The sequence below is a fragment of the Prionailurus bengalensis genome, chromosome B4 (genome assembly GCF_016509475.1).
Source record: "Prionailurus bengalensis isolate Pbe53 chromosome B4, Fcat_Pben_1.1_paternal_pri, whole genome shotgun sequence".
Lineage (NCBI taxonomy): Eukaryota > Metazoa > Chordata > Mammalia > Carnivora > Felidae > Prionailurus > Prionailurus bengalensis.
Genome location: NC_057358.1, coordinates 134,734,098 through 134,759,210, shown reverse-complemented (window position 1 = coordinate 134,759,210; position 25,113 = coordinate 134,734,098). Strand labels below are relative to the sequence as shown.

The 25,113-nt window shown below is 51.2% G+C and overlaps 1 protein-coding gene across 2 annotated transcripts in view; it reads right to left on the bottom strand.

The window, feature by feature from the left end:
• The window catches only part of ACO2 (aconitase 2), a 55,575-nt gene that overhangs the window by 5,153 nt on the left and 25,309 nt on the right, over positions 1-25,113 (bottom strand). The window contains exons 2-11 of one of the 2 annotated variants that reach the window (XM_043562723.1): positions 17,280-17,416; positions 12,744-13,002; positions 9,444-9,536; positions 5,813-5,971; positions 5,441-5,591; positions 4,104-4,208; positions 3,039-3,130; positions 1,921-2,026; positions 591-748; positions 293-366 (exon numbers count right to left, since the gene is read on the bottom strand). In XM_043562723.1, coding sequence (XP_043418658.1) covers positions 293-366; positions 591-748; positions 1,921-2,026; positions 3,039-3,130; positions 4,104-4,208; positions 5,441-5,591; positions 5,813-5,971; positions 9,444-9,536; positions 12,744-13,002; positions 17,280-17,416 — 1,334 coding nt within the window. The remainder of the gene's footprint in view (positions 1-292; positions 367-590; positions 749-1,920; positions 2,027-3,038; positions 3,131-4,103; positions 4,209-5,440; positions 5,592-5,812; positions 5,972-9,443; positions 9,537-12,743; positions 13,003-17,279; positions 17,417-25,113) is intronic. The other variant, XM_043562724.1, reaches the window with a different exon arrangement.

Here is a 25,113-nt window from a genome sequence, read left to right as displayed (position 1 = left end):
TGAGTTTCCTGACCTGGGGCCATTGCCTTTCAAATGCTTCCATCCGGGCTCCTGGCTGCATCTGGCTTCAGCCAGGTGGCCAGTCAATCTCGTGGCAGGGCTCTTCCTCTTGCTTCCAGACCAGCCTTCTAGTCCTGCCTAGAAAAGTCTCCTAGAAAAACCCCTAGTGTGCAATAGCCCCTGAAGCTAGAGGCCTGAGTCTCTTTTCTCCACCCAGTAATGTTTCCCTTCAGCATCTGGGACTCGGACCCCAGGACACAAGGGGTTGTCTTAACAAAGGTGCGCCTCTCACCTGTCCCACTGGCCAATGCAGGGGCCACAAGCATTGGCCAGGACGATGCCGCCTACTTCCCTTAGGATTTGTGCCTGCAGAGGAGAGAGCAGGATGGGGAACTGTCAGGGGCAGGCTAATGGCTGACGGGAAAGGCTGGGTGGGCAGCCTGAGTGCTGAAGAGCTGTATCCGAACCCCGGGGCAGCTGCAGGGCACCTGTACCCGCCCCGGCTAACAGGGCTGTGGCTTGTCCTGCCCGAAGCCACGCTGCTCAGCAGTGGGGAGAGGGAGCCAGGGGCAGGGGGTGTGGGCACTCACATAGCCATCCCGCTCAATGGTGGCACGGATCTGCTCAGAGCCCGGTGTGATGGTGAATTGGGACTTGCACTTAAGTCCATGGGCCAGTGCCTGCTTGGCCACGGCTGCCGAGCGCCCCATGTCCTCATAGCTGGAGTTGGTGCAGCTGCCGATCAGACCTGGTGCATTGTGGATAGTGAGGCCAGGGGTCAAGATCAGAGGTCTCCACCTGACCTCAAGTATCCAGACTTGGTCAAGAGTTCATCAACTGTGCTGGGCTGGGGCTATCCTAAACGGAGACAACCTGGAAGCAATCCAACCGTCTAATAATAAAGGACAGGCTGCGCCGTGGCCCAGCCACTCAAGGGAAGACGAGGTGCCAGTGAAGTGACATGAACACTGAGTCAGAGGGCTCACTCCAGAATATTGACAGTGACCACGGCTGGATGAGGGCTTACAAGAGATGCTAATTTTCTTCTACTTTCAAGTATTCTCTGTTTTTTAAATGCTTTATAATCAGGAAGAAAAAGAATTATTTTTTAAAAGTCTACAATGGTTATTCAGAAAGTCAGTAAAGACTGGATGACATCACATATTGTTTACAGATATCAAAACAATCTCTCTTACCAGTTCAGCAATTTATTTCCAATTACATCACCAAAGTTTTAAAAAATGTACTTAATCTGCTAAGGGCGAACAAATTACACGGCACTTGTTTTGTGCCAGACACTGAAGAAAGTTCTTTGCGCACGTTAACTCCTCACCTCTCTCAACAACATTAACGGGGAAATACAGTATCACGCTCATTTTCCAGACAAGGGACCAAGGCACAGGTAGGTCAAGAAACTTGCTCAGAGTCACCCAACGATGTAGCACCGGAAGCTCATTCAAAGCAAGGCCACCTGGCTTTGGGGTCCATGCTCCGGTCACACTGTACTGTGACAAGAGCAGGTGCCTGTCATCCCGACATGCTAGTGTATCTTCCATGTAAAGCACGTAAAGTGAAATCAGGCAACAAGATTGGGATGATGAAATGTTTGTAAAGCAAAAACAGACACACATCAGTATGTACACACACACGGAAACGGTATACCTCAAGGAGCTTCTGAGCTGGTTTCTGGTTGGGAGTTAAGATTAGGAGTCTTTAAAATTCGTTTTGTCTGTCAATATGCTCTACAATGAGCATGTGTTTCTTTTATACCAAGAAAAGGTAATTTTTTTTTAAACCCATAAAGAAGAAACCAACTATTTCAAAAAGTGCCTGGTACCTTTAGGAAGCGCTCTGTGGTAAGCACAATGGTAACCCACCGGCCCGGAGGCCTGTTAAACCCACAGGGTGGAAGGGACTCACCCACTCGGATGTCCAGAGGCCATCCTTCCTTCTCTGCCACAGTGCCGACCTCTGCCACAGGGTGAGCCAGGTCGGGGGTGAAGGGCCCATTGATATGTGGCTTCAGCTGAAGAAACAGAGAAAGGGGAGAGAACAAATCTTGCAGTGTGGGCAGTCTCTGTTCTTCAGAGGCTGCCTGACTCCCACTCAACCAAGTCGAGGACCCAGAAGGCCGACTTCCGGCTCAAAAATTCAACCCAGGAAACACCCGAGCAGCGGGCTCTATACATGCACCAGCTCCAGGATCCCTCCAACCCCGTGAAGCTGGTATTATCTCCATTCTGCCAATGAAGGCGATGGCATGCCTTGCTCAAGGTCACAGAGCTAGGAGATGGCAAAGGCATGGAATAAATCAAGGAGGTCAACTTCGTAAGTCCATTATCCCCTACAGTGTGATGCTTGTGTAACCTTATGACAAAAATAGACTTCAAGCCAGGTGCTTTGTGATAATACTTACCAAAAAATGCAAACGCTTAGCAAGGTGCCTGGCACACACAGCTCTCAATAAACGTTCCCAATTATGACTATGTGAATTGGCGCATTCAATTCCATGGCCACCTGAGATTTTACACATGATAAAGTAGGGCCCACAGAGGTTGAGTAACTTGTTCAGGGTCACAGGATTAAGTGGCAGAGTCAGGAATTAGGACTTAAATTCATGGAGACGGGCTTCAGGGCTAAACCCTCAACCACTCTACTTGGCTGCTTCCATTCCTCCAGTCTGCCTTTCCCCTGGCCTTCCAGATGCTCACTCTGGCCTGCAGGTCTCAGGGTGCCAAACCCTGCACAGGCCTGGGAATCTTGGGCCTTGAGCTCTAGCACTCTGACAAAACTCCAGAGCAAAATCATGGCTTCAGCTAATGGTGAGGTGGAGGCAAACTGAGCCAGTTTCTGAATCACCAGCCACAGCCACATCTCCTGCCAACCACAGCCTGATTTGGGCGGCAGTGTGCAGGGGCACTGGGGAACCAAAGGCCCCCACACCCTCCTGGGTGTGCAGACAGGGCCCACTAGGGGTCCCAGATGAGGCTTGAACACCCCAGCCTCAGAAATTCCTTGGTCTCCCCTCCCTTCCTCACCTCATTGAGGTTAATTTCAATTAGTTGGTCATAATGGCAGCCAGGGTCAGGTACCAAGTGATCCTTATATTCATCAGCTAGTTTGGCAATGTCTGAAATCAATAAGGGAAGAAGATTAAACCATGTAGAACAGGAAATGGTCAAGAGACAGACCAACTGACTGACTACCCACCCACCCACCCACCCATCCATCCATCCAAGCCAGTTACCTGGCACCTGTTAAACTGGGCCCTGGACACTGACTAAGCAAACAAAGGGACAATGAAAACAGCACAGGACACACAGTCCCTGCTCTCAAGGAGCATGCAATCTAATTAAGGAGCTATCAATGAACTGGTATGATATGATACAACAGAGACACATAGGGACACAGAAGCACCAACCAAGGTTCAAAGTCAAGGAAGGCTTCCTAGAGATGAGAAGTGTTGAGTTTTGAAGAAGTTACTTGATAATGAAAGAGAGGGATGGGACTTCCAGGTAGGACTTCATGTGCTCAGCACTTGGACACAATTGGACAAGCTCTCCCCATGACCCCTGGCCTCTGCTTCCACCAATCACCCTTGCTCATCTCCCTTCAGAGGCTCCAACAATCCCTCCCACAGGCCCTATTTCTTCCTCTGAGCTTCAAAGAAGTCAAGCTAGAACCTCAGGCAAACGGGGGGGAGGCTGGGAATGGTTCTGGTTCCAGATGTTTTTTTCCTTCTCCAGGACAGGAATCATGAACAGATCCCTGTCATTTTTGGAGCTTCCTGTAGGGGGCACTAGGGACCAGACCAAAAGACCCCAGACTTGGCCCTCCTTTCAGGTGAAATTAAACTCCAATCTCAAGGCAAGGGGATCTCAAACTTAGATGCCAGGCCCTTTGACAAGCTGTTGGAGTTGCAGACACGCTACTTAGAAACAATAACACATATAACTTCATACCCCTCTGGGGGCTTCTCAGGGCCTCTAAAGCCAATCTAGAAACATGAGATTAAAGACCCCTGCCTTAAAGGGAAAGGTGTAGCTCAAGGGTCTCCATGCAATATGACTGCTCTGCGGACCGCCCTGCCCCCGCCAGCTCACCCTCCCGGCCTGTCTTGCTCAGGTACTTCTTCATCCTGTGGTTGTAAGGAAATACTGACGTGGTGGCCCCGATCTCTGCGCCCATGTTGCAGATTGTCGCCATGCCTGGAGAGAAACAGAGCTGGTGAAGCTGGCCTAGCAGCTGGACACGGGCCCCATACACCTATCGGGTGTGCGCACACATCTTCACGCCAGGGAGCTGGGGTCACTTCTTCCCTCGCTCACGCAGCCATCTAGTGGCAGCAGGCAGACTCGTCCCCCATGACCCACAGTTAAAACCACGGCCAAAGAAAACACAAAATTCAGCCCCTACCAGCTGGGTTCTAGCTCTGGGCCTGGCTATCCTGGCCAGGCTGCCTCGCCATTACTGTGCCCATCTTGCAGGTGAGGGAACTGGCTCAAAGAGGTCCAAAGTCATGCCATAAAGCAAATGCAGGTGCTGGCATTCAGGTCTAGGCCCACCTGCCTAGCGCCCGGACCTGCTCTCTTTCAGGCACACCACGGTGCTGTGTGGAAGTGTTTCTGGGTCTCAGGTTTTCCAGCAATAAGACTGGAATGAAGTGCACTGTCCCGACCACAGAGCCTCACGCAGAACAGGTGAGACTTACAGATATCCTGTTTCATGGAGTTGCTGGGACATGGGACCAGGCTTGTTATCAACTTCGGAACTGAGCTGTCCAATGGTAATAAGCACTACCTGTAAGAGTGAGCCCTGGTCTCTGGAGGGGTGCAAGGGCAGCTGAACAGGAGCCCCGTGGGGCTGCTGTGGAGCTGAGGCAGGCACCGGGGGAAGTCTGGGCTGGACCATCCATAAGGCTTGTTCCAAGTCTCCCTGCATTCCTGAGGGCCTAGGCATTGAGGCCAGGTCACCCGGAGTGATGAGTAGAAGGGGCCCGCTCCTACTTGGTCTTAGAGCCTCGTAGGTGATAAATCTAATCCAAGTAAAGTGAGTGAGGCTCCAAGGAAGATGTGGGGACGGGGCTGCTCTGTGAATGAAGCCCTGGCTCTGGCTCCCCATTCCACCACCACCTCCATTCTCTCTGGGATTCCCTCTCTGGATCACCCAAGGCAGCGCAGTGCCAGGGCAGGCGGGGTTGGCTTGGTCCCTAACTCTGCGTGGCCACAGGGAGGTACCCGCCCACCCCCCCGGAAGAGGCCACCATCTCTTAGACTAGAGGAACCTAGACTAATCCCCCCCCACACCTCTAGGTGTCCATCATGTCCCCAAACTGGATGGATACTCAGGGGAAGGCCATTCACTGCTTCCATGGATCAACTACTGGCCCCATCAGGCCCAACACAGGCCGCGGGGCGCATCACATGGCCGCCCTCCTCACCGGTGCAGGAGATGGAGTCCACGCCTGGCCCGTGGTACTCCACGATGGCGCCCGTGCCACCTTTCACTGTGAGGATACCCGCCACCTTTAGGATCACGTCTTTGGGGGAGGTCCAGCCAGAGAGGGAGCCCGTCAGCTTCACACCAATCACCTGAACAGGAGGGGCGAGACAGCAATTACAGGCCGTGTACCATGCTCCAACCACGAAGCCAAAGCATCTGCCTGCTGGGATTCCCATTTCTGCTTATTTACCCCTGGCTCTCCCCCAAAGAGACTGGAGTCTGAAATATTCCCTCATCCCTTTTGGGTTTCACAGACTCCCATTCGTCCCCACCAAAAACACCCCTGAAAGAGCGTTTCCCCACTCCTTACCTTGGGGCACTTCAGCTCCCAGGGGATCCCAGCCATGACATCCACTGCATCAGCACCCCCGACTCCGATGCAGATGCCCCCCAGGCCACCGCCATTGGGGGTGTGGGAATCAGTGCCAATCAGGAGAACCCCAGGATATGCGTAGTTTTCCAGAATGATCTGAAAAAGAACCCAAGACCTTCAGCTTACCAGCCCTCATCAGAGAATGGAGGTGGGGACCAAGAGGGGTCTGCAAAACTGGCCCCCTGGGTCATTTCTAGGCACCCCTCCAGGAGAGGGCCTCTCAGGTGTGGCTGGAAGGGCCAGGGGCTTGGGAGACAGGTGGCTTGGGCTCCCGAACAGCTCCGACAGTCCTGGACTGTCTGACTTGGGCTCGCGAGTGCCTTCTTGCACCTCAGTGTCCGTGTTTGCGGCACGGTAACAAGAACACATGCACCACACTGAGCCGAGAACCGTGGTGGGAAGCAGATGAACTGGGATACGGGAATGTGTCCTGGGACAAGTGTGACTGCCTACTGGGCTTCATAGGGTGGACAATTCCTTCAGGACCCGGCTCCAGTCTCCGCAAGCAAGCACTGGGAAGCCAGCAGGAGCACAGGCCACGAGCTCTTCTGCTGCTGATCTGAAAGGAAGTACAGACGATGCCTCCCCAACCCCTGAGGCCTGGAGGGGCTTAGAGAACTGAAGTGACTTGCACGTGAAGATGGCACCCCGCCTCCTCACCTTTCCTATTTTACTGTGGCTCCTTCATCGAGGGACTCCTAGCCGGGAAGGCACCGACCATGAGCATTTCTCCAAAACATCTGATTGCAGAGGCATGGCTATCGTAGCGCGGCCCTGACCCTACCCAGGCACCTGAGGCTGCAGCACCCCAAGGGAAAGCCCTGGCCAAGGGGCCCCAGTCTGAGCTCCGGCCCCACTGCCTACGAGTAGTTGTGGGACGTCGGGCAAGTTACTTCACCTCCCAGGCCTGTTTCCTCGTGGGTAAAAGTAGCCAGTTCTGCTCACCTCATCGAATCACAGTGATAACGCCATGAGAACATGTATATTAAGCTGTAAGAGTACCTGGGAGAGGCCTTCTTTTTACTTATTCTGTAGCACACACTGGGATGTTAGGAAGAGCAAAGGAGGTCAGAGACAAGAAAGGCTCCATGAACGGTCAGGCCTGACTAAATGGTGAGCAGGCTCCGTGCACTATTATGGAAACCCCATGACCTCTGCCCTGGGACAGGGCACACTCCCAGCACACTCAGCAAGGTGTGAGTGATCTTGCCTGTCGGAATGCAGTTAGAAGACCTGGTCTCTTCCCAGGAGGGTGGCAGCTGGCTGGGAGAAAAGGCCAACACAGAGGAAATCCTGAACAAACAACTGTTGGACAGGACACTCGCTGCTCAACTGTTTAATTTTTCTGGCCTCCGTGCCCCAGCCACAAAGATTTAAAACTAGTTAATCTCGAGGCGCCTGGGTGTCTCAGTCGGTTGGGCATCCGACTCTGGCTCAGGTCATGACCTCATGGTTTGTGGGTTTGAGCCCCACATGGGGCTCTGTGCTAACAGCTCAGAGCCTGCAGCCTGCTTCGGATTCTGTGTCTCCCTATCTGCCCCTCCCCCTCTCACACTGTCTCTGTCTCTCTTCTCAATAAAATAAATAAACGTTTAAAAATAACGAAATAAAATAAAATAAAACTAGTTAATCTCTAAGGCTCTTCAAAGTTCTAAAAGTTTGATCCATGAAGACCAGACACAGAATTCAGTGTGGTCTACACAGTATAGACCATGAATATGGCCCATGTTCAAAAGGGAGAGGGATCTTGGGTCTGAACTAAGGAAAGAGTCACAGTGAAGCTGGCTGTACAGTGACCTCTGCAGTCAGCGGGATATGGCTGCGTGGATGGGGGTGAGGGTGGGGGATCAGTGTACTTTAGTCTGGACTAACACCTAGAACATAAATCTGGAAATTCAGCCACCCCCGGGGTGCTCCTGGCTGGCTCAGTCGGTATAGCATGCGACTCTCGATCTCAGGGTTGTTAAGTTTGAGCCCCATGTTGGGTGCAGAGACTACTTAAAAGAATAAAATCTTACAGAAAAAAAAAAAAATTCAGCCTCCATCTGCACAACACGTGTACACCGAGGCCTCATTCTGCACCTACCTGGCCCCAGGCCCAGCGCCAGAGAGGAATAAATAAACCACAGTCTCTGTCCCCAGAGCGTGTGGTGCGGTAGGGGAAGCACCTGGCACATCCTGGGGTCATTATGTGAAGGGTCCCACAGAGGATCACACAAGGGGGCTCCAATGCCCAGCACCAGGGAGGACTGGGGGCGGGGGCTTCACAGAGGTGACCAAAAGGCAGAGATGTGGAGGAGGAAGGATGTGCCGGGCCGGGCACAGGACGTTCAGGGTGGAGGGAAAGGGGTTAGGTTTGGTTTGGTAGATTAAAGCTGCCGATGGCCTGACATCAAGGGGGAGAGAAAAGCAAAGCTGTACAGAGATCACATGCTTCCTGGGAATTTTCTTTTTAAAGGAACAAACCTACCAGGCTATACACTTAGCTGGTGGCCAGAGGCAGGTGTGAGCTGCCATCACTCATAGCCCTGAACTTTGGCCATGAGCCGCCAAAGACGCCCGGGGGTTGGAATGAGGTGGGAAGGGAGACACTTGGGACTGGGGAGCCGTTCTTGACGAAAGTCCAAAGCTGGATCTACCCGACTCCCCAGCCCTGCTGTGGGGAGAAGCTTCCTAGCCCCTGCAGACTGACGTGACCTGCCATTTGCAGGCAGTCCCTTTTTGGCGAGGGCAATATTTTTAAAGGGCAGAGCAGTGACCCATGGGCTCTGGTTTCAGAGTGGGGCAGTGCCGGGAGCCCACGCAGGGTCGGATTACAGCCTGACTCAGCTCACCCTGAAGGAGGGCTGGGATGGAGGTGGGGAGAAGGGTCACCTTGGGAAGGCGCGAAGAGGCACATACAGGATGGATGGCAAATAGCCAGTACAAGCCAGCGCTCCCCACAAACCAGTCACCCTGGATGAAAGCTGAGCACCTATCTCCCAGAAACACGCGTGCACACAAAATCGCCCATCAAAAGAAAATCCATCCTTCGGGAGAGCCCAGAAGAACTGGCTGACACCGCCACGTGACCTATGGTACCTCCATCCCACACAATACCACGAAGGGGCCAAGAAGACCCCAAGGAGCGCTATGCGCCGAGGAGGGGAGAAGCCTTGGTGTGACAGGAGGCACACCAGCAGCACGCGGGGCGGAGCACTGGCTGTGGGGCCAGACTCTTGGATCAGCCAGCTGTCCCTGGGCAAGTGGATTAACTCCTTTGCGCCTCAGTTACTTCACCTACACAGCGTAGATCATGAAACACCTACCTCACAGAGTTGTGGTGAACAATGAGTAAGTTAGTATCTGTCGAGTGCGAAGTCTAGTGCCTGGCACACAGAATGTGCCCATCAAATGTTAGGTATCCACACAAAAAGGAATAACGTTTGTGGAAAAAAGCAAGACAAAAAAATAATACAACACCCCTCTGCCCTCCCGAGCCTCTGGCCTTCTGTCCCGCAGGCCAAGAGATGCTCTCTGGTTCCCTAAGGTCCCCTCCCCCAGAAAGGCAGGCCAAGCCCTGCTTTACCTGGTGAATGATTCCAGAGCCAGGCCTCCAGAAGCCCACGCCATACTTGGCACCTGCAGTTGCCAGGAAATTATACACTTCCTGGTTTATGTCCTATTGAGACAAATCAATAACCAGAGCATGAGTAACACGGTTTGTGTCTGGGACGACTCCTGCTCACCTCCCCCCACCCCCCTCCCCCGACTCTGATATGCTGGCGCTGTGAAGTCAGGCCCTCTCCTGGAGGTCTTCTACAAATAATTCCAAAAGGGCTTGGATGTTGGCCCAGTCTCAGCTGGCCAGTCTGGGGAGAAAAGCAAGGAAGCAGGGATGCAGCCTCAGTTCCGTGACACCTGGCCAGGGAGCGGTTCTGGAGCAAGTCCCTTCCCTACCCTGTTCTCAGTTTCCTTATTTGCAGAAGGAACTCAATTACATCATCTCCAAGGGTCCCTCTGGCACTCAGGTCTTCAGTCAAGGCCAGCAGTGGGGGGCACATCCAACAGGACTATCTAACTGGGATATGGTGCTGGGGGAAGGGAGCCGTCAAAGGGAAACAGTGGCATCGAGTGGACATTCCAGTCCCAATGTAGCTCAGGCAAGGTGTTGTTAACCTCAGAGGCCACATTCGAGGCAAGGTCAGAATCCTAGCTGACATTTACTGAATGCCCACTGCACTGAACACCCTCACAATCCATCCCAAGAAACAGGGAAGGCACTGTCACCAAGGCCATTTTACAGACGCAAAAACCGAGGCTCAAAGGTGAAATAACTTGCTGGAGATCCCCAAAGTAAATCCCAGGGTTTGAAACCAGGCCTGTGCAACCACATAGCCTGAGAGCGACATTCTAATATAAAAGAAAGCTACCTCCCCTTATAGCAAAGAGGGCATCTCAGAACACCAGCGTCCGGCATGCTGTAGGCGTTCCATACTTGCTGGTTTGATGGGCCCCAAATGAGACTGTCAAATGGACCATGTTCTGAAATGCAGATTTCAACAAAACAAGGCTGGGCCAGGCCCACTCTGCCTAGAATTTGAAGGTGACCTCCTCAGGGGGCATGGAAGGCTTCCCAGGACAGCTAATGTGAGGCCAGGGTTTATCAGGAAGACATGGCACGCTCCTGGGCAGGGGAGACTCAGTGATGGAAGGGATGGGACCAGGCGGACTGCAAAGACTCCCCCCTGCAAGGAGGAACGAGGCAGTGAGATCTGCTGGCCTCGGCACAGGAGACTCATGCCCCAAGGCAGAGGGACTCACTGTCAGCTCCCTGGACCCTCAATAAAACACCCTCAAGACCATGCAACCTCCTTCACCTAAACTCCAGACCAACCACACACACCCTTCTGAGGCCCATTTCGTACCCCCAGGCAAAAGAATAGCACACAAAAAACTTGGGCCCCCAGAGCCGTCTCTCTCTGGTTAATAATGAAATGAATATGCCAGCTTTTTCCTTGAAATCCGTCACTTATAACAAGGGTACCAAGGGCAGGAGGCAGTGGCTGTGTTCTGGGTGCGTGTCCTCGTGTCTGTGTAAGTGGTGGTAAAGAGACAGGGGTGGCAGGGGACAGAGCTGGGCAGCAGAGTCTCGGTCTGAACTCAGCCGAGAGTCTTCTCTGGCTATGCGACCCTGGATAGGTCATTCAGCCTCTCGGTCCCTGGCCAGAGGGACTCTTTATTTACAAATATACGTCAATCTGGCCACACCCCTCCTTGCTTAAGCCCTTCAGGGACCCCTAGGATGGTGCCCATGGCCCTCAAGGCCCTTTCTGAGCCTGCCCCCACCCACTCATACCACCCTCTCTTCCACACACAGCGCCAGCCCCATGGCCCTCTTTCAACTCCACAAAGCATCCAGTTGCTTCCTGCCTTGGGGTCTTTATATACACTGTTCTGTCTACAAAGTTCTTCCTCAAGTCAGTATCAGCTTATCTGCACAGGTTTCAGCGTACGTATCACGTCCTCAAGAGGCTGTCCCGTTCCCCCAGAGTCTAAACTGAATGGCTTTCTTACACTCTCACAGTCCTATGTCTTCCCTTCATAACATACATACAAACTGGCAATTACCTATTTGTGTGATGGTTTAACGTGGGTCTCCCTCCTTGTTCATGAAGGCAGGGCTCCTGTCTTGTTCACACAGAAACCCCAGCATCTAGCACAGTGCCTGGCATACAATTAGTGTTCAATAAACACTGGTCAAATAAATGAGTGAGCCCTGAAATCCTTGATTCTGTGAATCTCATCTCCAGAAGGCAGATTCTGAATCCATAAAGCAAAGCGAGGGCCAGACCCCGAAGGCGGTGGTGGCCCTGCTGTGGGCAGTCATCCCAGGGCGGTTCCCGGCCAAACCCAGCTCCTGGCACCGCAGGAGCCCCTGTACCGCTACCACCCCCACTGCTGCTAACATGGAAACCTCTGGCCAGCAGGCTGGGCTTTCAGCCGAGTAGAAAAACAACCACCGGCAACCAGGGCAAAAACTGGCAGGGCAGGGTGGGAAGAAAGGGCTCCAGTGGGAAAGCTGAGTGCTTCCCATGGGCCTGAGAGGCGCTCGAAGCTCCATTGACCCTGAAGCTGGAGCACTTTCAATGGCAGCCCAGCCAGCATTCAGCTCCTGCCAGAGGCCCCCCAGGAGGGCGCCCCTTCCACTGCGGGGGGCTGGGGGAGGGTGTGGAAAGGGTGGAGGGCCAGAGCTGGCAGAGGCACACGCAGAGGGGCCACAAGCAGAGCCTGGGGGGAGGAGCAGGAACGGGATTTCATGAGGAAGGGTGCAAGGAATTCAAGGAGAAAACTACTCATTGTGGCACACGGCCCCTGCTATGTCCTTAAGCAAACTCCCAGAAGAAAGCCCCCAAAGGAGGCCAGTAAGAGGGCGCTCGGTCCTAACCACGTGCCCACGCAGCCAAGGTACCTCACCGCACAGGGCCCTGGCCGCCTCGGATGGACAACGAGCAGCACCGCCTGCCCGCCTCCCTGGCGGGGTCCTCGGGGCTCGGCCGAGCGCCTGGGTGAGCGCACGTGTGACGCCGGCGGAGAGGAAGGAGCAAACTACCCTCTGCAGAGCGACCGGCGATCTGTGTCACAACCTGCTGTTTCTAACGTGCCAGAACAATGACCACACAAGAACAACGTGGTAAGATTAAGGATGATTTGGGTTTTGTTTGTTTTCAGGCATTCTCTAACATCTTCACAATAAGCAAACGGTATCTTCAGAGTTAGTAAAGACCAAAGATGTTTTAAAAAAGACTAAACCAAAGAAGCTGTTAGAATTGCAAAGCGACTTGTCCCATGTCACACCCACCATCCCCCGATGCCACCTTCAGCTCACCTTGGCCCGACGCAGGTCTTTCTCACCCCCGAGCTGGGCCTCAATCAGGTGATCGCAGTGGATGGTGGACGGCACAGCCACCTTGGGAAGCCCGCTGCTGATAAACTGCAACATGGCCATCTGGGCCGTGGCATCCTGCATGGCCACACGGTCGGGCCGCAGCCGCAGGTACGTCTTGCCCCGCTCGATCTCCTGCTTGGCTGGGTCATCCAGGTGTCCATATACAATCTTCTCTGAGAGGGTCAGAGGCCGGTTCAATCTGCGGGGAGAGGGAGAGGTGCCGGCTGCACAATGCCCTGCCTGCCCGCAGCCGTGGCAACCGTGAGGGGTGGGCACCAATCAGTCCCTCTGACACTCAGCACTCACTGGGTGCTCCAAAATTACTTAAGTGACTGAGAGCATCATGAGAGGTGGGCAGGTTGCTTTTTCACAGAGGATATCTGCTCTTCCGGCATATTGATCACTATTATCTGATGAACCCCTATTACATGTGTGTCTCACTATTCACTCCTCATTGTATCCCTGTCATCTGATAAGACGGGCAAGAGGGACGGGAGGCTTGGCAGAGTGGCGGTGATCGCTCCAGCTCAGTCAGGGTCTTGCTTGCGAGCCTCTAATTCTCTCTGTCCCCGGCCACTTCTCCTGTGCTCTCGGCCCCACTAAGACACAGAGGATCCCACCAGCATTCCCACACAACCCACAAGCCCCTGCTGTTTACACTGCTGGGCTGAAGCCCTTCCCATTAGCCCCCCTTGCTCTCACCCCATTCACCCAGCACGGCTATCAGCTCTCAACAACGCACACCCAGTCGCTGTCCCCATCCCCTCACTAGACCCTCTTCCTAGACCCCCTCTCCCTGGAGGTCCCACCCCTCCCTTCCCCGTTGGGGCCAAAGTGGCAGTCCGACCCTGGCTCCCGGGCGGCCCCTGCCAGGCCTCAGGTGGCCTCCTCCTCACCAGCCTCCCCCGAGGCCGACTGAGCTCGGTGCAGGTCAGCCCTCAACCGCCCACCCTGAGGCTCCCTGCTGACACCCGCACAACCTGGCTGCCCCGTGCCGCAGAGCAGCCTCCCCTCTGCCCGCCACAGCTGCCCTGGCTAGACCACACACTCTGCCTCCCAGACCAGAGGCCTCCAGGGAAGGCGGTCAGCGTCGCCTTTCAGGGAAGGGGTGCAGGTGCACTCACACCCCGCGAGCCAGGAAAGAAAAAAAGTATCAGACTAAGGAGTCAGAGGCCCTGGGTTTAGTCCTGACCCCAGTACTAAACCCACCGTGTAACCAGAAAAGCCACCGCTCTTCTCAAAGGGCTCGCCACCCCACCTCCGAAGTCCAGGGCCCGGCCTGGACCGAGGGAACAGCGCTCATTCGGCGCTTGTTTTTAAACAGCCTCACTGAGGTGTAACCGGCCTGTCATAAGCCGCGCACATTTATTTTTTATTTTTTATTTTTTTTTTAATTTTCTTTTTTTGAACGTTTATTTATTTTTGGGACAGAGAGAGAGCGTGAACGGGGGAGGGGCAGAGAGAGAGGGAGACACAGAATCGGAAGCAGGCTCCAGGCTCCGAGCCATCAGCCCAGAGCCCGACACGGGTCTCGAACCCACGGACCGCGAGATCGTGACCTGGCTGAAGTCGGACGCTTAACCGACTGCGCCACCCAGGCGCCCCAGCCGCGCACATTTAAAGGACACAATTTGGTAAGTCTTGACACAGTACATAGCTACACACCTGTGAAACTGTCACCACAGTCAAGACAATGAACACGTCTCCCAAGCAGCCAGTGACCTGCTTTCTGTCACCACAGACTCATTTTCTCACAGAACTTCCTCTTCCCTCAGCTCGGCTCTAAGCACCTCAATGGATGCAACACGTCGCAGCCTCGTAACACAGACGAGGGCACCGAAGCCCAGCGAGGTGAAGCAACCTGCCTCGGGTCGCGTGCTGGCGAGCAGCAGAGCCAGACCGCGAGGAGCCAAGCTGTGTGGCTCTGACGTCTGTGCTCTTTATTTACATAGATTTTTTTTTTTTAACCTAATCTCTACACCCAACATGGGGCTTGAACTCACAACCTCAAGTTCAAGGGTCACTCGCTCCACTGACTGAGCCAGCCAGGCGCCGCGTCCACACTCCTTACATTGCCCTATACCGTCCCTCTGTAACTAATGCCCAGAAACTCAGAACAGGGCCCAGCCTACAGGAAGTGTTCAAGTTCTATCATTACTGCCACTAGGACTCTGCTGGGAAAGCAGAGCAACTTCCTTCCGATGGCCTGGGTTCTAGCCCCCCATGTATCTAACCCTCAAGAGCAAGAGCTCCCTAAGGGGCTGGCTCTGTGGGCAACGGCAGAGCAAGTGGCAATTCTGAAAACCTCTACGGTTCTGCTGTCATGAGAACCTTGAATAAAAATAGCACTGGCCTGAGGTACAGCCTGCCCCGTTTTGTGGCAGCATCTCCGAGGCTGGTGTACGGGCAGTGACTCGCTGCACAGAGCACAGCCCCTCTTTCTGGGCCCCAGGGGAGATGAAAAATAGCACATGGGCTTTAAAACCAAAGACCTTGACAGCAAATGCCCAAAGTTGTACAAAAAAGCCTGACAGCGACAAAAACCTAAGGACATGTTCCACACCACATTTCCTTAAGGATTAACTGAGGATGGCAAAGTGAGTCCTCTATGTCCATCTGTCCCTCTGCCATACTGGATGACAAAGACCTAGTTTCTCGAGAACAGAATTGAGCTCCTTCTGTCACGAACACAGGGTGGAGAAAGAGTTCCTCTGCAAGCCCCCGGCCTTCTAAATTTTTTTTTATATGTTTATTTATTTTTGAGACATAGAGAGAGAGAGAGCAACAGAGACAGAGACAGACAGACACAGAATCCGAAGCGGGCTCTAGGCTCCAAGCTGTCAGCACAGAGTCTGATGTGGGACTCGAACTCACGAACCCCAAGATCATGACCTGATCTGAAGTTGGAAGCTTAACCGACTGAGCCACCCAAGCGCCCCAAGTCCCCTGGCCTTCTAAAACATTCTTACATTTTCATCCACTGATCTCTGTTTTGAATAGCCTCATTTCTAATAAGCTCCCAGGTGATGCTGATGCTGCTGACTCACAGACCACATTTTGAGGAACAGGCCCACACCGTCGGAGGGAATCAGGGCCCAGGTGTTGGTAGTTTTAAAAGCTTCCGAAGCAGGGAGCCCGGCTGGCTCAGTCGGTGGAGTGTGACTCTTGATCTCGGGACTGTGGGCTCAAGCCCCACGCTTGGCGTAGAGGTTAAAAATAAAATCTTTAAAAAATAAATAAATAAAAGCTTCCAAGATGATTCTAATGCGCAACCTAGACAAAACCCACAAGAATGCTAGAACAAACACTGGGAGGCAACAGAGCCAGACAGACCTGGCTTGAGTTTGGGTCCAACCACTCAGTAGATGTATGACCTCAGACCGGGTATTTCCCTGACACTCGATTTCCTTATCTGCAAAATGGGGAGATGGATATAATAACAACCTGTAGGGGTTGTTGAGAAGAAAAGAAACGTATATGAAGTGCCTAGAACAAACTGCACACTCAGGCAGCCACTATTATTATAGTTATCCTTGATGACCATTAATCAGTTCTTACTATAATTAGGTGATGTCATGTAGGAGGCTGCTGGAGATAAAGACTATGACAGTCCCTACCCTTAAAACCAAAGTGAGGATACCAGTAAAGAGGAAGCAAAGTGGCAGCAGAGAGGGAGCGTGGGAGTACAGTTAGAGCATGGGCTGAGGGCAGGGAGACTCACTGTGAGACCCTGGGCAAGCTGCTTCTCCACCTGAGCCTGTTCCTCGGCTATAAATGGGTATATTCATATCTGTTCTCTCTTACTCCCAGGGTCACGGTCACCAGGTGGGGGAGCACCCAGCCCTATCTACAGTCGTTCAAGCTCCAGGGGCAGTGCTGGTTGCTATGTACTACCTGCCCCACTCCCCATCCTCTCGTGGCATCATCCTTCCAGCACCAGCATCTGGCCCAGGACCTGGCACACAGGACAGCAGTGCGAAAATGGCTGCCATTTTACCAAACAAGGAAAGAGAGGCCCAGAAAAAAAGATACGCTCAAGACCCTCCCTGAGCTTTCTTCTGGGTCTCAAGCCAGAGCTCTCCTCTAGGACTACACACTGAAGAGGAAATACAGATATTTAGCCAGCCTCTGGGCCTGGTGGATCCCAGAGGGCCAGCTCAGGGTCAGCAGTCCATCTTGGAAAAGGTGGCTGGGAGGTTCAGGCCACAATACCATAGAGTGTCTGAGACCTTCCCTGTGGCCCAAATCACCAGACTCTGGTAAGAGATCTTTCCTTGGCAGAGAAGGCCAAGGCCCACCACCAATCTGCAATGCCTTTCCCCAGCAGGGAACTTCGTACCCTAAAGGCCTTGATCCTACCACCATCACCGACCGTCCATTGCCAAGCACCTCCTGTGCTGCCTGAAAGGGGCAAGAAGCACAAACAGCCCTGTGGCGGTCTCTACAGCTCTCCCATCCCACCCCCCACAGCCTTACCTTTTGCGAACAATGTCAATGTTCTTCTCTAGCAGGTCATAGCGGATGTACTCATTGGGCTCAAAGTGGCTCATGGCCACCTTGGCCCGTTGGCACAAGACTGAGGCCACATGGTACTGCCGCACACCCAGGGCTTTCTGCAAGAAGAAAGACAAGAGCAACTGTCAATGGAGTATTTAGGGTGGCCCGCCCCAGAGGACAGCTCAGTGTGGTGAAGAGAGCAAGGAAGTATCAAGAGCTCACCAGTGACTGTGGCCTCCATGTCCTCCTCTGAGACAGAGGATGATACAGCAGCCACGGGAACACAGCCCGTGGCAGGAGAGAGTGCAAGGGATTTGCAGTCAGAATTGCTGGGATCAAAGTCAAGTTCTATCAACTTAAGAAAATCCCCCATCATCTGAGCCCCAGAGGAGACGGGCACTGGGGCTGTAACTGGCCACGGTGATCACACAGGGCTACCGGGATGGTTAGATATGAATGTATGTGAAAGTCCTAACGAGGCTGTAAAGCACTGTCCAAATCATAGCTATTACTCTCCTGAATAATACATTCCTTGAGGGTTGGGGTCAAGCCTTATTTATTTCTGTGTCTGGACTATACTTGACACATAACAGAGATTCGATGAGTAATTATTGAATGGATGGAAAAATGAGGAAAACCCTGTGCATGAGCTTCGGATGTTTCCTTATCCCTTCAAAAGGTGGTCCCCTTGAATGTGCAGAGGACTGACTTCCTTCTAATGGCCAGAATGGGGCATAAGTGAGGCTACGTGGCCTCCAAGACTGATCATAAAAGGACAGCTTCTGCCTAGCCCTCTCTCTGGTTGCTTTAAGAAAAGACAGTTACCATGTCGTTAAGACACTGAAACAGTGCTGGGAGAGGCCCACTTAGAGAGGATTTGAGGCTTCTTGCCAATAACCAACACCATCTCCCACGAGAGTGCTGTAGCCCAAGGCCACGCCTTCAGGTAACTGCGGCCCTGACCAAAGTCTGGATTGCGATTTCTTGAGTGACCCCAAGCTAGAACCACCCTGACAAGCCACTCCCAAATTCCTGGTCCACAGAAATTGTGAGAGAGAATGTTTATTGTTGTTCTAAGCCTTTAAGTGTAGGGGCAATCTGTTCTGCAGTAACAAGATAAATGACTGTTATGCTGGGGTCTGTTAATTTTAAACTGTGACGACCTTCACAGGGTACACTGTGATCAGAGGAGAATAAAGGAACCCAAAAAAAATGACACAGGGAAAGGAATGGCTGCTTCCTTTCCAGGTGATGCTCCCTGTCTAGAGCAGAGGATCATACCAAGGCAAAGCTCAAGCCACTACCCGAGGCCCCCTTTCTTTGTGTCACCAAAATCTTGAAATCCAAACTCTACCAACCCCGGCACCTGAACCAGTACAAGGGCACAGCTCAAGCCACTCATTAGTGACAGTCAACAGCACCCCAACCACCACCCACCTGTCCACCCTTGCCCTCCAGCAGGGGATCCTCACGATCTGCCCCACGCGGTAACCGATGACACATCAAAGGACTTTCAACAGCCAGGGCCTGGGATGAATGGCATACCTCGGCCACAGCTCTGACCACAGCTACGACAGCAGGGGCCCCAGTGCAAGGCGGGAGGATAGGGAAACCTGAGCCTCAGTCAGGTGGCCACTTACTATCGAGTCACCTCGGTCAATTTACCCTAAGCACTTGCTTCCTCACAGAGCTATTGTGGGGATTAGGAGAGGTTACATAAAGTACTTGGCACAGTTTCTATTACCCCTTGTAAGAGAAACCATACAAGCTGCTCTGCAACTTGCTTTTCCTATTTACCAATACACCTCACACGTCTTTCCAATGTCCGTATACAGATCTTTCTTTTTGTAAACTATCTTAAGTTTCCCTAGAAATAAAAATAAATGTAATAAGATGGGCGCCTGGATGGCTCAGTCGGTTAAGAGTCTAACTCTTGATTTTGGCTCAGGTCATGATCCCACGGTTTGCGCGACTGAGCCCCAAGTCAGGCTCTGTATTGACAGCATAGTCTGCTTGGGATTCCATCTCTCCCTTTGTGCCCCTCCCCTGCTTGTGCGTGTGCACACACTCTCTCTCTCTCAAAATAAATAAACTTTAAAAAATAAATTAAAAAATAAATGTAACAACAGCCAGCGTCTGGCCCAGTAGGCAAAACAATTAGCTGTAATCATAGTGTAGAGAAAAGGTAAAGTCCCAAATTCTCTATAGCAAGGGAACACTTAAGCAATCCACGGACGTACATCAATATCTGAAAAAGAGGCTTGGGGCGCCTGCATGGCTCAGTCGGTTGAGCATCCAACTTCAGCTCAGGTCACCATCTCGCAGTTTGTGGGTTCGAGCCCCACATTGGGCTCACAGAGCCCACTTTGGATCCTCTGTCCTCTCCCCTCCCCCATTCAGTCTCTCAAAAATATAAAACAATTAAAAAATAAAAATAAATAAAAAACAGGTTTAAGAAAAATGCTGACCGGGGGGAGAAAGGACAACATAGTATGCTTTCATACAGAATACAACTTATGGGTAAGAGAAAAACATTTATTGACGCCCAGTGATGCCAGCACTGTGCTGCACTTTGCGTGTGTTACATCACCTCAGCCTCACAGCCATCCAGTGAAGTGGCTCCTGTGATTAGTACATTTTCCAAGTGAGGAAATTGAGGCTTGCAAGAAGCGACCAAGGCCACAGCATAGCAAGTAGGACTCGAATCCAGTCTGACTGACCCACTTACCTGCCGTGGCCCCAGGCAAGTTATATAACTCCCTAAGCCTTCCCTCCAAAATGCAGATAAACTCTGTTGTTCATAACAGATGAAATCATTGCGTGCTCAATCCTTGATCACGAAGTGCTGTGCTTTCCAAACATCTGTGCACAACAGCCAGCACCGGCCAACAGGACTTCGTGCCACGACAGACATGTTTTAGATCCACACGACCAATACACTGGCCACTAGCCATGTGGCTGCGGAGCACGTGAAGTGTGGTGAGGAGTGGAGTTTTTAATGTTATTCCATTTTAACTTAAAATGAAGTTGCTACATGGTATGGCTCAGGTTTAGACACTAATAAGAAGGGAAAACATTTTTAGGAAGCCCCCAACAACTTACATGTTCGTTAAGCTCCCCCGCTTTAAAGAATTTTACTTATTTATTTGAAATGTTTATTTATTATTTTGAGAAAAAAGTGGGGCAGAGAGAGAAGGAGACAGAATCCCAAGCTGGCTCCATGCTGTCAGCGCAGAGCCTGATGCGCGGCTCAACCCCACAAACTGTGAGATCGTGACCTGAGCCAAAATCAAGAGTCAGATGCTCAACCGACTGAGCCATCCAGGTGCCATTTTTTCTTTTTTCATTATTTATTTTTTAAATTAAATTTAATTTATTGGGGAGGGAAGGGGCAGAGGGGGAGAGAGAGAATCTCAAGCAGGCTCCATGATCAGCGCAGAACCTGATGCAGGGCCTGATCCCACAACCCTGAATCATGACCTGAGAGCCGAAACCAAGAGTTGGACGCTCAACCAACTGAGCCACCAAGGCACCCCTTATTATTTATTTTATTTTAGAAAGAGAGAGGGAAAGCACAAGTGGGGGAGAAAAGCAGAGGGAGAAGAGAGAGAGAATCTTAAGCTCAGCACGGAGCCCAATGCAGGGCTCAATCCCACGACCCTGGGATCATGACCTGAGCCGAAATCAAGAGTCGGACACTCGACCGACAGCCACTCAGGCGCTCCAAGACCCTTTTTCTATAAAGGCACTCTTACGCTTTTAAGTTCGGAGCACCACCCCCATACACCTCCCCACACCAGTGCATCATCCTGTACAACCACCCAATCCATTTCTGAATAATTTCAGAATATTCTCCTGCACACTCAGCCTCCCTGCGCAGTCTGCTTTTCGGCTGGGGTCCACCCTTGGGGACCCAACCTCTCTTCCTCAGGACAGCTCCCAGGCCTCAGATGCATCAGAACCTCCTGAGTCTGTTAAAAATACATAATCTTAAACCCTTCCCACATCAATGACTCAGTCTCCAGGGGTGGGGTCCCTCACCGACTTGAAGTCGGCCATGCCCTGTCATCTTCTCTAAAATCTCACCTTGGCCAAGGGCAGCCCAGAGTTTTTTTCAACTGATCCTTTCCATGGCAAGTTTCCAAATTCTGCAACAGCCCAACCATATCCTGTGCTGAGAGCAAAGGGCTCATCACCTCCTTTGCTGAAGGCTGTTATCAGCCCAGGACAGCCCACCTCACTGCTGACACACATATCGCTTCTAGACACCCTAACACCTCAACAGCCATCTTCCTCATTGACTGCTCTTCAGCCATGCTGCACTTGTAGACTTGGTTTTTTCTTTTTCATGTTTATTTATTTTTGAGAGAGAGAATGTAGGTGAGGGAGGGGCAAAGAGAGAGGGGACAGAGGATCCCAAGCGGGCTCTGGGCTGACAGCAGACAGCCGAAATCAGATGTTTAACTGAGCCACCCAGGTGCCCCTACAGACTTGGTTTTCTGTGCAAAGCTCTACCCCAATCTTGATTTAATTTCATCATCAGTTTCTGTCCGCCTCTAGCCCCTGCAGTCTACAGGAGTCCTGGTCAGTCACCCCGTGTCCTGACAGGCTGGCCCTCCCAGAGTGTGTCAGCCACAAACACAGCACAATTCCCAGGTTGCTCGTCCAAGCCTCAACACCAGTGTGACCCATTCCAGGCCAGGCTCCCCAGGACACATGTTTGGTCAGGTCAACAGTGGTCTATTTAACAACACTTCTGAGGTGCAGGTCCTTCCTCAACTGCAACAGTCACCCAACTATATATATATGTTTTTTTAAGTAGACTCCACGCCCCATGTGGGGCTTGAACTCATGACTGGAGATTAAGTCACCTGTCCACCAACTGAGCCAGTCAGGCGCCCCAATACCCAAGTAGGCGAACTGTCACTAAGGCCTTGCTTGTTTTGTAGTTAGAGACAGCCTGGCTGACCTGTTGAATTCCCTGCAGAAATCAGTACCTGCTCTCACCAATCTATCTGCTAATCCCAACAAAAAGTGAAAGATGTTCGATTTGCTGTGAGACCTTACACAATTCACTTCATCCCTCCAGGCCTTAGGTATTCACATAGAACCTGAAACCTCAGCCTTGCTCCCTGCTTCACAGCAGGGCTGGGAGAGGCTGACGTGCGTGAAATGTCACGTGTAAACACTGGAGAGCCCAGCCACCTTAATACGCTGATCCCAGAGGCTGACTTCAAAGGCAAGGACATCATGTATAACTCATTCATGAGCCCCACAAATCTCATATGTAAAATGAAGATTAGGCCAAGGGTGACCACCCCCCCCTCCAATGAGAACAAAAACAGCCGTTACTTATTAAGCACCTGCTCTGTGCCAAGCACTTTTTGTGCCTAATTTTGAATTCCTGTAACAACAGTGCCAGGTAATTGTTATTCCGGTCTCACAGATGTGGGAACCAAAGACCACGGAAGTCACATACTGCTAAGTGGTAAGCAGTGAATCCGGGACGCAACTTCAGGTCTCTCTTTTCGAGATGGGTCAGTTCCCCTGGATTCTGCTACTCTCTCGCCTCTCATAGCCCACCCGTTCTCACTGAAGGTGGCGTGGTGTGATGGTTTGTTCGGATTGAAGTTCTGTACTCAGATTGCTCAACCCTGCACCACCACTACGCGGCTACAGCCCTGGACAAGTTCTTTAGCCTCCTCAAGCCTTAGTTTCTCCATAGAGAAAATAAAACTTCACAGTGTTATTATGAAATAAAATAATCTACATCAAATTCTTGGCACAGAGCCTGTTCACATAATGCACATAATCACATAATACATGATTCACATATTATTTTCCTTCGTAGAGGAGACAGAAGAAATTAGATGCCACGTTGTGTTCCTTCTCCGGACACTGGCAGAAGCAACGGGTCTCTTCTTTTGCTTACTACAAACACAGCTTTAAAGACTCTTTTCGTTGATGAACATTTTTCAGAAGACTTAGCTCATCTGGGCCTTTAGCATTCCAGACCCTCTTCTGATGTATCCCAGTGGTGGTAGAATTTCTCCTTGGTTATTTGCCCTCAAACTATGACCAACTTATTCTAAAAATCTAAGCTGATGTCTTTAGGTGCAGATCTTCCTTCTCTCCTTCAGGGGACTTGCAATTTGTTAGAATTTATCTAGGAAAGCATTTCATCCCTCTGAAATCCTTCCTGCTTATGGGGTCCTGGCAGTGGGATATCATCTATTTGGTCTCTCAATAATTCAAAATTTGCCTTTCTCAAAGGTACCAAACATGTTGAACTTTGCTGGGCAGTAAAACTTCTAAAGGTATCAGCCACAGGGCCTTTGCACATGCTGTTTATTCTGCTCAGAAGGTTCTCTGCCTACCCTCATTCCCAATCTGCTCTTTGTCTAGGTCACTCCCATTGATCCTTCAAAGTTCCAAATAAACAGGGAATTCTTCCTGAACTCCCGGCCCAGCCAGTCTCCTATTATTTATGCCCACTTACTACTTCTTGACATTCATTTGTGAGATGGTATCTGTCTCCACTAGTTTGGCAGTTCCACTAAGGAGGGATTGTGTCTATTCATAACAAATTCCCCATTCCTGAACACTAGGTCTGATACATAGGAGGTGCTACATAAATATCAATTAAACCAACGAATGTTGCCTCTGCTTGACTAACTAGCCCTTCTGTATTGAGGAGGGGTAAATACAGAACAGGTTGGGTTAACTTTGTGAGAGCAAACAGTTAACAAGACAAATCAAAAATTTACCAGTCTCAGATGCTTTTGGTTACAGTATAAACAGGTTCAACATTTTTGAAAGACAATTAGGCAATACCTATTAAAATGTAAAATGTCTGTACACTCTAACCAGCTTTCCTGCTTCCAGGAAGCTGGCTCACAAAAATGCTCACATAAACAAGCACTGATCAGGCAAGGACGTTCTCTGCAGCACTGTTTTTAAGAGAACAACCCTATTGTCCAAAAATAGGGCAGTGACTGAATAAATTCTGGCTCATCCACCAAGGAATGCCATCTTACAGCTGTTTAAAAAGGTTTGCTCAGGGGGCACCTGGGTGGCTTAGTTGAGCACCTGACTTTGGCTCAGGTCATGGTCTCGCAGTTCATGAGTTCAAGCCCTGTGTTGGGCTCTGTGCTGACAGCTTGGAGTCTGGAGCCTGCTTTGGATTCTGTGTTGCCTTCTCTCTCTGCCCCTCCCCCGCTTGCACTCTGTCTCTAAAATAAACATTTAAAAAGTAAATAAACATTAAAAAAAAAACAAAAAAAACAAGACTGGCTCAGGGGCGCCTGGGTGGCTCAGTGGGTTCAGCATCTGACTTTGGCTCAGGTTATAATCTCACGGTTGGTGGGTTCAAGCCCCTGTGTTGGGCTCTGTGCTGACAGCTCAGAGCCTGGAGCCTGCTTGAGATTCTGTGTCTCCCTCTCTCTGCTCCTTCCATGCTTGTGCTCTGTCTCTCAAAAACAAACATTAAAAAATATATAAAAAATTTTTAAAAGGCAGGCTTAGGTGAAAGAACGTCTGACTCTTGATCTCAGATGCTTGAATTCAAGCCCGATGGTAGGTGTAGAGATTACTTAAATAAATGAAAACTTAAAAAAAAAAAAATTAGATAGAGGTGGTGGTCCCACAACACTGTTAATGCAATTAATGCCACTGAATTGAACACTGGAAAATGGTTAAAATGTCAACATGTTACATATATTTTACCATAATTAAAAAAAAAAAAAGAGGGTAGATCTAACATACTGGCGGAGAAAAACTTCCGTGGCACATTCAGTGAAAACAGTAAGTAGTA